The sequence below is a fragment of the Lathyrus oleraceus genome, chromosome 5 (assembly GCF_024323335.1).
Source record: "Lathyrus oleraceus cultivar Zhongwan6 chromosome 5, CAAS_Psat_ZW6_1.0, whole genome shotgun sequence".
Taxonomy (NCBI): domain Eukaryota; kingdom Viridiplantae; phylum Streptophyta; class Magnoliopsida; order Fabales; family Fabaceae; genus Lathyrus; species Lathyrus oleraceus.
In genome coordinates this window covers 240,666,066-240,677,488 of record NC_066583.1, presented here as the reverse complement: position 1 = coordinate 240,677,488, position 11,423 = coordinate 240,666,066, and the positions used below count along the sequence as shown (strand labels likewise).

Here is an 11,423-nt window from a genome sequence, read left to right as displayed (position 1 = left end):
ATGATATGCAATATGCAAATGCCTAATGTCCTAAAACATGAAATGCAATATGCTAAACTAGTCCCAAGAAGAGGAGGGCAAATTTTGAGGTGTTACATGTTGTACATACTAGGCATGAAGAGCAATTTGCTCAGCATAGGGCAGTTATTCAAAAAGAATTACAAGGTGTCGATCAAAGACAAGATGATGAGAGTTCTCGACTCAAATGGAAGGTTGATCTTGAAGGCTCCAATGTCTCAAAATAGAACCTTCAAGATTGAGCTTAATGTGATGGAGCATAAGTACCTTGCAACAACAACCAGTAGATATGAATGGATATGGCATTATAGACTTGGCCATCTCAATTTCAAAGACATCAGAGATTTAAAAAGAAGAAATATGGTTTCAGGATTACCAGAAATCGAAATTCCAAACAAAGTATGTGAAGAATGTGTGCAGGCAAAGTAGCATAAAAACAACTTCAGTAAGGATGCGGGAAGAAGGTCAAAGGAAATTCTTGAAGTCATATACTTTGATGTATGTGGTCCTCTCCAGGTGGATTAAATTGGAGGTAACAAATACTTTGTTACATTCATAGACGATTTCAGTCGAAAATTGTGGTCTTCCCTGATTCAGAAGAAAAGTGAAGTGATCGAGGTATTTTCCAAGTTTAAATCTATGGTCGAAAGACAGAGCGGTCAAAAGATCAAGATTTTGAGAACTAATGGTGGTGGAGAATATGTGTCGAAAGACTTCGACGCATTATGTGTGAAAGAAGGGATTGTACATGAGGTGGTGCCACCCTACACTCCACAACAGAATGGAGACGCAGAAAGGAAGAATAGAACCATTATGAATATGATTATAAGTATGTTAAAAGGCAAGCATCTACCCAAAGAATTATGGGGAGAAGCTGTGTCAACTGCGACATATATCCTGAACAGATGTCCGACAAAAAAGCTAGAAGGAATCATGCCAGAAGAATGTCGGTATGGTGTCAAGCCTAGCTTGAGTCATTTGAGGGTGTTTGGATCTATAGCACATAGATATGTGCCAGATCAGTTAAGAAGAAAACTTGATGACAAGTCGAGTCAGATGTTCCTGATAGGATATCATTCGACTGGAGGATACAAGTTGTTCGACCCAGTGAATAAGCAGGTGGTGATCAGCAGGGACATGATTATAAATGAGCTTAGAGAATGAGATTGGACTGAGAATGTCAAGAAAGATTCAGTAAGAATCTTTTATGATGAACCATCTAGAGGTGAATCAAGCACAAGCAGACCTCAAAGAACAACACACATGCCTGCAAGGTCACAAGAATGTGTGATTACATCAGATGATGTGGTCGATGAAGAAGGTGAGCTGGTACACTATGCTTTCTACGCAGATGTCGAACCTGTCAATGCAACTGAGGCATTGAAAGATTCGAAGTGGATGAAAGCAATTGACGAAGAGCTGAAGTCAATCGAAGTCAACAACACTTGGTCACTTGTCGAATTTCCCCAAGATAAGAAGGCAATCGATGTGAAGTGGGTATACAAGGTGAAGTTGAATCCCAAAGGAGAAGTGACTCAACAAAAGGCGAGACTCGTGGCGAAAGGATTTCTTTAGAAAGAAGGAATCGACTTCGGTGAAGTTTTTGCACCTGTTGCTAGAATTGAAACAATCAGGTTGGTTGTTGGTCTAGCAAACATGAACAACTGGCAGATGTGCCAGATGGACGTGAAATGTGCATTCCTTAAATGGCCCTTTAGAAGGAGAAGTTTATGTTGCACAACCAACTGGGTTTGTGAAACATGGCGAAGAAAGAAAGGTGTACAGGCTGCATAAAGCCCCGTACGGACTTAAACAAGCTCCAAGAGCTTGGAACAAGAAGATAGATGGATTTTAAGGGAGAAGGAATTTGTGAAGTGCAAATTTGAACATGGAGTATATGTAAGAAGAAGTACTAATGAATTGCTTATACTATGCCTCTATGTCGATGACCTGTGGATAACAGGTAGCTGCAAGAAGGAGATCGAAGACTTCAAAGGTGATCTCAACAAGGAATTCAAAATGTCATATCTGGGTGACATTTCATATTTCCTTGGCATTGAATTCTACAAGAGTGGTAGAGGTTTGATGATGCATCAAAGAAGGTATATGGGCGAAATTCTCAAGAGATTTGAGATGCAAGATTGCAACCCAACTTCGACTCCAGCTGAACCAAGATTGCAACTGTCGAAAGATTCAGATTCAGATGATGTCGACCCAACCCAATATAGAAGACTTATTGGGTCACTTAGATACTTTTGTCGCACAAGGCCTGACTTAGTATACAATGTAGGTATGGTGAGTAGGTTCATGCAGAAGCCAAAGGTATCACATCTAGCAGCGGCGAAGAGGATACTAAGGTATCTGAAAGGTACTCTCGACTATGACATTTTGTTTCCTGCGACTGATGAAGGAAAAGAATGCAAATTAGTGAGATACACCGACTCAAGTTGGTGTAGTGATGCTGAGGATCGAAAATCCAAAACTGGCTATGTGTTTATGCTAGGTGGTGCACCAGTTGCTTGAAGTTCGAGAAAAGAGCCAGTAGTGGCATTATTGTCATGCGAAGCAGAATACATAGTTGTTTCTCTTCGTGCATGTCAAGCAACATGGATGGTGAATCTGGTCGAAGAGATAACACTGAAGAGTCATGGAGTAATTACCATGAAGATCGACAGCGTGTCAGCTATCAATCTGGCGAAGAATCTGATAGCACATGGTCGAAGCAAGCACATCGAAATGAGGTTTAATTATCTTCAAGAGCAGGTAACAAATGGGAAGATGATTGTGGAACACTGCAGAACTAAGAATCAGATTGCAGACATCATGACAAAGGGAGTGCATGTCGAAGTGTTTAGAAGGCTAAGAGCTATGATGAATGTAGATAGCTTAGACACAATGAATTAGGTGGTGTGTTGAATTGTAATTCCTTGTGTCGAAGCAGGTTGCTCGACAGAGTAAGGAAGTGTCGAACCACCTAGTGTGTTGAGTAATGTTAGTTATTTTGGGCTTTTATAGTTTTAGGCTTTGACTTGAGGTCCAAGTTAACCTAAAATCTATAAATAGAGGGAGTAACCCTTATTTTGTAACAGAGGTGAATAGAGTATTCATAACACATTGTATTCACAGTATTTTGCAGTTGCAAAGTGAATAACAAGTTTTCCACAGTTTGTGGGCAGAGAGAAACTCTGCAAAATTTTATTACTCTTCTCCTTCATCGTTCTTTACTTTCTTTCTCCATTGTTCTTCTCTTTTCGTTGTTATTGTGTGGGTAATAACAATCTTGTTCATCAAGATTGATTGAAATTCTCCATAGATTTTGAGGGATTTCCAACACTAAGTACAATAGTAATTGTTGACAATAATTACTTCTCTAGAATTTGACTCTTGCTACGCGGGATCCTGTCTACTGTTGTGTTTCCACGTGTCTTTGATTCTTAAACTTCCTTAAACTACTACAATTGCTGAAACTGTCTTTAAATCCTCTAACTATCTCTATCGAAGAGTTCTTCTGTAGAATCTTGTGGTCTGATGTTGAAAATGCCTCTAAATCATCCAATCTTTGAATTCAAGAATACACTAAGTCCCAAAATACCTAAAAGACAAGTCGAACTTATCGCTCATTTATACCACACCTTCATGTCAAAATGCTAAACTAAAATTCTCAAGATAACACTAACAAACTAATCAAGTATTCGAAAAGATCATGTTCAAGACAAAAAATAAGTCTATGAGAGACTTTACACCAGATTTAAACTTTGATTTTTTTAAATGATCAGACTTAAAATTGACAAAGGACCAACTTATTCTCACCCTTATAATATATGTCACCTTAACAATTACACATAAACAATAATAAACAATAGTAAAGTTTGAATAGAAAGGAAAAAGTTATTAACTACTATAAAAAAAAATGAAAACTAGTAAAAGGTATAAAAATTAAAACAACATTAACATTTTATTATATGTTGTACTTAAGAGTGTGCCACAATCTTTTAGGCAGTGATTATTACCTAATATTTCTTCCAGTTCACCAAACATCAAATTGACAATGATGATCTCACTGAAACAATTTGATTGAGTCAAGCAGTTACAAATGTAGCAGTAATACTCCTAGTTAAGCACTTAATTAATTAATTAATCAAATTTTCACAAAGAGTCAGCACTAGCAACGAAGTAGAGAGAAAGCAACCCAGATTTTGGCCAACAATATGACGATACTTGACGTGAGGCTAGTGGAGGGGTCATGACCTTGTCCCGTCATTTAAAAAATATAGAATATATATCACTCTCACTTTATAAATTAACAATTCTAATTAATTGCTACACCTCTCTTAATCAATCTTTAATAAAATAACTCATACACAAAAACTATATTATATATATAAATGATCTTTCTTGTCTCTTTTTAGAACTTCAAAAAATTATTTGTCCCAAAAAAACCAAAGAAACTCGACTCTATTTGGTAAGCATATGTACATGTATATATGTTCAACTAAAGTTATTTTTTTTAATTAAATACAAATATATTATACTTATATAAATCTTGTTTATATAAATCAGGAAGTGGCAAAAGGATTAATCATATGAATATAAGGAAAAATGATGTGATGATGAGTAGTGTTCCACAAACTGCAAATTCTTCTCCTCCTCCTCCAAATATGTATCCAGAAGAACTTCAACTTAAGCTTTATCAAGCTTTCATATTTTCAATTCCTATACTTTTTTCTATTATTCTTTTTCTTCTTTTTTACTTGTTTTATCTCAAGAGAAGAGCTTCTTCTTTCTCTCCACACTTGCTTCCAAGGATTCATCCTCCAACTACCTATCGTTATTATTCCTCTAACTCCTCAGTAAGTTTATTTGTTACTACTTCATTGTATTATCATTATTTACATTTATTAACATGTTAATTAAATAATCTTTTTATTATTTACATAATCTTATTATTATTTGCATAATCTCATAGCCTCGTCGTTTGGATTTTGCTGTGCAATTCTTGGACAAACTTCCTAGAATTTTGTTTGATGAGGATTTACAAGCAAGGGATTCAATGTAAGTTTCTGTTTTCTTTTTGGACATGTTCATTTATAATCTTGTTCTTTTTGTTTTAATATGATTTGATCTCTATCTGAGTAGAAAAAAATTTAACTTTATTGAATAAATAATTAATTTAATCCACAAACAAAATTTAAGATAATTTAATCCACAGTTTTTAATATGATTTAAATTAATTAATTATTTAACTGAATTTATCATAATTTTGCATGTGATAAACCATATTGCATATGTATGAAAAACTTGGTGTCCATAAATATTTTTTTATTTCAATTTAATTACCTTTTGGTTTTGTCTTAAAATTTCATATTCAACTAATGTTGTTTTTAGAAAGCTAAAAACACTGTTAAGAGAATCTTCATTTGATGAATCACTAATTAGAATATTTAATGGCGTCCACTATTTTTATTTATAGAAAAGTGCAACATGAAAAGAAAGGTGGTAAAAGAGATAACAAGAATATATGAATTAATTATTTTTCTTTTCTTTCAACATTAGAGAATATAGCAAATACTAATTTTGTCAAAGGGGTCTATGTCTTAAACAGAATAAAATCACAAAAAAATATATTATATGCTGGTGTTCTTTTAATTAAAAAAATAGCAATATTCAATTTCTGGCTTATATTGATATGATATACTAGTATATAATATTGTCTGGTTTTATATATATGTGAAGCTTAGAAATGAAGCTAATATACATAAGTGTTGAAACAGATGTTGTGTTTGTTTGGGAGAATTTGAGTTGAAAGAAGAGTTGCAACTGATTCCAAATTGCAAGCATGTGTTCCACATTGATTGCATACATCATTGGCTACAAACAAATTCAACTTGTCCACTTTGTAGATGTTCCATCATTCCCACTACAACCAAGTTCCTTAATCCACCACCTCCTATTAATATTATAATATCAGACCCACCACATCAAGGTCCTATGGATTCTGATTCTCCATTACAAATTTCATCATTAGAAGATGAAGCTGCTGGTGCTTCCACAAATGTTGTGTCAAGAGAATGATATGCATTATTTTGATTTAATTAATTATGAATAATGTGTGCAAATAGAAATGCATTATCATGTGCATTCAATTTTGTTATCAAAGAGTATTCTGAATTGGTACTTTTTTGTCCTATGTAACAAAAAATGTAGTATGTTTTTACCTCTGATAATTGAGTTCTTTGTTTATTATCTTATGTAGGAATAAAAAATAAAAAATAAAAACTATAATATAAGAGAATTGCTTTGGAAAAAAATTATTAACCCTTGATCCATTACCTGACACCTCTGCATTATAGGGGTATTTTTTTCCGTGGTCTTTTTCCTACTTTTTGCAACTAAGTCTTGTATTTCAACTTCCAAACTTCACGTTATATTTTTCTGCAAATAAACCTATTTTATTTGACTAGATCATTTCTATTTCAACAATATTATTTTGAACCGTCCAGAAGGCCCAATAACCATAACACAAAGGAGTAGATAAACTCAATCCAAGATCAATGGGACGACTTCCCGTGTCTCATATTGTTAGTAAGCGGTCATAACCGCCATACTATATAAAAGGCAGAACGTGTCATTTCTCAGTAATTCGAATTTAAATCTTATTCGACTCTTCTCACTTTCATACTGATTTGGGCGTTGAAGAGCTAACCTTGCAGGTCAATCCATTCTCCAGTGTACCTAAAGCTCGAGTCCATTGTTGCTATCCACATCCATCGTTCATCGACCAATTATGTTTCCAGTACGTAACAATGACGCCCTATGTGGGAATCAACATTTGATTCCCGTGTTTTTCACATTTAAACATTCATCATTCGATTCGCTAAAGTGAAGTCTCCTCTACCTAGAAATTTAGATCTCTCAAGTCTCAACTATAGGCCTTTGTTCTCAATCATCTCAGATCAAAGATTAGTATCGTTTCTCATATCTCCTTCCAGATCCATCAGTGATGGCAATTTCCAGAGATAACCGTGTTGCTTCACAACGGGAAGTAAACACAACCTCCGCCGTTTGAGCTACCAAATATCCACCACCTATCCCTGAAAGCGGTGGCGATCAAGTCCTCGTGGATTTTCCATTCACACTATCACCTCAAGATCTGGTCAAACCTAGGACATCTCAAGGAGTCTTTCAACCTCTCCCGTTCTTAGGATCCGCTCCGCAATTTTAGCAAGGCAAGATATCACTCAGGCCTCTAGCGTCGCCGGCAATTCCTAGACAAGAAGGGCTAACGTGTTTCCAACTGTTGCAATCTTACCTCGACGTATAAAATTGTTGAACATTATTTACAATATGGTTTAACAACATAATTCACAAGCCTTAGCAGCAATATTACTTTGCATCGAAGAAGGCATGCATCACACAAATCCTAAGAGCAACACAATACAAAAGGCCATTTCTCAGAGGAATAAAATCGCCCTCCCCGAACTAGAAGTATCTCCCTTGGAAGCGATTCCAAAATCATCAAACCACCAAATAAGTCTGAGGCACAAAAATCCTTTTCTCGGTCTTGAAGGAGGAAAGGGTAGTCACACTCCTTACGAGGTTCGTCACCCTCAGTGGAAGGAAAAACTAGAGGAGCTATCTCTTGTCAAAGGGATTAAAATAATCCTCTTTTTGCTCGTATTCTAGATAGTTGGATCTAGAAGTCACTAGAGAAGCCTCTAAAGCTATAGAGTTACGATGGTATAGAGATCTAGATGAGCATGTGTAACATGTAGACGATAATCTAGATTACTATCTTGCCAATAACCCTACATAGTGAAAACTCTTTACACTTACTCTAACCGGGCCGACTATGATTTGGCTCAAATCTCTTCCCGAAGGAAGCATAAAATCATGGAACGATTTGGCGAAAATTTCACCTCTTTTTTCACCGTAGAAAGAGGAAGCCTACCATAATAGTTGTGCTAAGCTAGATATATTAGGGTAAGAAGGAGAGTTTCCAGGCATATATCGACCGTTTTTCATAAGTAGTTGTAGATGTGAGAGGCTTCAATGAAAGCTTGAAGTGCTGGATTTTCGAAAGGGGCTTGGGATAGGACAACATTTTAGATAGAAGCTAAGCCACAAGGAAGTCCACAACTTTAAAGATCGACTGAATAAGGCTTAACTCTTTATTAATTATGAGGATAAACTCATTTCCCTAGGGAACAATCGGACACCGACATACATAAGTTCAAGCTGATTATAAATAAAGGAATCCAACTGGATCAAAGAAGAAGGTGACCACTGGTCCCACAAATTATTTGAGAGGTACCCCCCTTAACACTTCATTGGAGAAAATCTAGAAGGAATGTGCCATAACAGAGTTCAGTAAACCAGAGATAAGGAATCCATTCCTGGTTAGAGAATCCCCTTAGAATGAGAATTGAAAGTATTATCGTTTCTATGAAAGTCACGACCATAGCACCAACGAGTGCATCCAACTAAAAGACATAGTTGAGGGGATGATCAAGAGAGGTTGTTTTCCTGAGTACACTAAAGATGGAAAGAATTGCCATGATGATTCCCTGAGGAATAAACAGTCCTCGATCAAAATAATTTATGTTGTGGCTAGTGGTAAGGAAGCAAGTAATGAAGAAGAGGAGAAACATTAAGGGAAGAGCCAACATATTTCTTCCATCACGGAAGGCGTCGCGCAAGAAAATGCCCATGTCTAAGGGGACTATGAAATTAAAAATTGTTGAACTAATAGTTGTCACAAAGAAAAGAGGAGGCAAATCTGCCAAAGGCTCACAAAGGTTGATTTTGGGTTTCTAAGATAGCGAAAATGTTGTGGGAATCCTGAAAAAAATCTTACTATTGTTAATAATGGCCACGATTGGACACTTTGACATTTCCCGTATATTGATTGACAATGAGAGCTCTTGTGATGTGATGTACTTGTATGTTTCGAGAAGATGGGCTTGAGGAAAGAAAGGTTGTGGCCTTATATGGGATCTAATATGAATGCCTTAAATGGCACGACAACCCACCCATGAGGGTACATCGAGTTGATGGTTACCATAGAGGGAGGGGGGATATGTTAGAGAAATTAACTCTCAATTACAAGTGGTTACTTGCAAAAGCGTCTACAGTTGTATCCTTGACAGACTTTTCGTATAAGCCTTAGATGCAGTGGCATCTCTGGTTTATCTCAAATTGGATTTTCAAAACATCCACATTGAACTAGTCACGATAAACGCCGATATTCCTAAAGCTATGAAAATCTACAGAGCATTGCAAAAAAACAAGAAAGAATGAGAGTGCAAATTCACAGAGATCAACGTAACCTACTTGATCAGTCAATTAAGAGATATGAATATTTACCCTGCCACGGGTAAGGAAAGTCACCTCATCTCGACAAGCAAAAGTTATTGATCTGAGTAAACTAAAGGCGGCAGGAGTTCCCCCAGGACAAATAAGCATTGGCATACTGTTTACTGTGGAAATTGGTAAACAATCGCTAGTCCTCCCTAGGCCTTAAAACAAATGGTTACTTGCAGGATCGACCAGTTGATCCTAGGACATGTGCTAGTGCAAGTGAGGCTTGTCCAACTCGACGAAATAACTTTGTGAGGAACGACTCCTAACAAAGTGTCTAACAAGCGTAGGATTTTCCACACGAACAGTTTAGACGATGCTACAGCCTATAGGTGACTCGTGACCGACAATGCTATAGCATTCAAAAGATGTACACGACGAACACGCTTTTGGTAAACTCTATTATCGTAATAGAATCAGTGTCGACGGCGTAAACGACAATGTAAAATGATAACTCAAAAGTAAATGAAATTAAGATAAAATGTTCAACGGGAACAATTGAAAAGTAAGGAAGTTGCATTGAAATAAATGTGGTGATTCACGTACATAGCACTCTAAAAAAACTCTTGATTCCTCGCGCTGGGAATGGGAAGTTTTCTTACAAGTGATTTTCAGTACAAATTTAACACCTCGAGCTCCTCGTGGGACGTTCTATTTATACTAAACTAAAGGAACTTCTCATAAGCTAAAACTCCTAGAAACTAGCAGATGCTATGTCACACGATCTGCACAACCGTTGCACCCATGTCTTGCTAACTGCTCCAGATTCTGGCACTCTTATTCTTGTAACTGCTGGTTATTTTTAAATTTCAAATTTCTCCCGCCCAGACGTTAGGGCGATGATGTCTTCTACGCATTTGGCTATAATTCTTTAAGTCTCAAACTTCACCTCAGTCGACGGAATGGCCTGTCGACCAGGCCAACTTCTTCTGTCGGCTTCATCCCTTGACTTTTGTTTTTCTGACTCTTGCTTTCCTCCAACACCTCTTCATCCTTTGATGGGGTATAACCCCCAAATTCACAGGACTCTGTCATTAACTATGCTTTCAGCAGGCCTTAGAGATTTTTCGTGGTAACAAAATGCCCCCCAGAGATGCCATTTTCGACAGTCGAAGTTGGTGAGATGATGGCATCTCTGAAATGTCGACTTACCCCTTACTGCTTCCACTTCTACTTAGTGGGACCTCTGTTTACCCCACACTGATGACGTCATATAATCATGGCGGATGTTTCCTTTTTCCCTCGAGACGCACAAAATCTCATCCCCATCACTTCACGTCTTTATGACTGAAACATGTTTGCTATCACGCCTACCTTCTCTCCTCCACGTGTCTGCAAACGTGGGAACATGGGCATACGTGTCAAAAATGGAAGATCAAACACTAACTCTTCTTCGCTCAGGGTTTAACCCCTATAAAACCCTCACTCTTTCTTCTTCTTCCCTTTTTTTCGCCCTTTTGCTTCAACATACACTTGTCTCCTGCGCTCTGTGAAAACTCTTCTTCTCCAAAACGAAAATCTTCCATTTTCTCCATGGCAAGCTCCAACAAACCCTCTGCTGCTAAACTCACGCATCCTATCAACATTGATGGTAGGGAGTATGTTCCTGAGCCTCCGTTTGCAGAAGAGAAGGCAAAAATCTGGCGTTCTCAGGTATTAATTCCTCTTTCTTTGGCTGATGAACCCTTAGCATTCTTAGGTCCTCTCCCAGAAAACCGACACCCAGAGATTACTAGAACAAATTCTTCCTCTTTCCCCTCCAATCACATCTCTGAACCTGTGATTTTTGCTCAACAACCTTTTTCCCTTCGCTACGTCGACAGGAACTTTAGGACTGCTCCTCCCAAAAACTGTCCTAAGTTTTGCGCTTGGATGAATCGATTGGAATCAGAAAAAATCGACCATTGGAAAAGGACAGGCATCTACACCCTTCTACAGATTGCCCGTTGTGGCCCTCCCCAATCTTGTGGCATGTTATTAGCTACCCTTCAATTTTGGGAGAATTCGACCAACTCCTTCCATACCAAGTGTGGCATGATCACGCCGAC

At 37.3% G+C, this 11,423-nt stretch overlaps 1 protein-coding gene across 1 annotated transcript; it reads left to right on the top strand.

The window, feature by feature from the left end:
• Positions 1–4,421: 4,421 nt before the first annotated feature.
• On the top strand, positions 4,422–6,258 carry LOC127088029 (probable E3 ubiquitin-protein ligase RHA4A). Its single transcript, XM_051028942.1, has 4 exons — positions 4,422–4,480; positions 4,579–4,868; positions 4,985–5,070; positions 5,790–6,258. Exons 2-4 carry the CDS (start codon positions 4,602–4,604, stop codon positions 6,088–6,090), a joined length of 654 nt encoding a protein of 217 aa, XP_050884899.1. The 5' UTR covers positions 4,422–4,480; positions 4,579–4,601; the 3' UTR covers positions 6,091–6,258.
• The last annotated feature ends 5,165 nt before the right edge of the window (positions 6,259–11,423 follow it).

Bases quoted from the DNA above. Each gene is read 5' to 3' on its own strand.
- LOC127088029 (XM_051028942.1), top strand. From the start codon at position 4,602: ATGAATATAAGGAAAAATGATGTGATGATGAGTAGTGTTCCACAAACT. The intron at 4,869-4,984 runs GTAAGTTTATTT...ATAATCTCATAG, and splicing joins ATTATTCCTCTAACTCCTCA to CCTCGTCGTTTGGATTTTGC. The intron at 5,071-5,789 runs GTAAGTTTCTGT...GTGTTGAAACAG, and splicing joins TTACAAGCAAGGGATTCAAT to ATGTTGTGTTTGTTTGGGAG.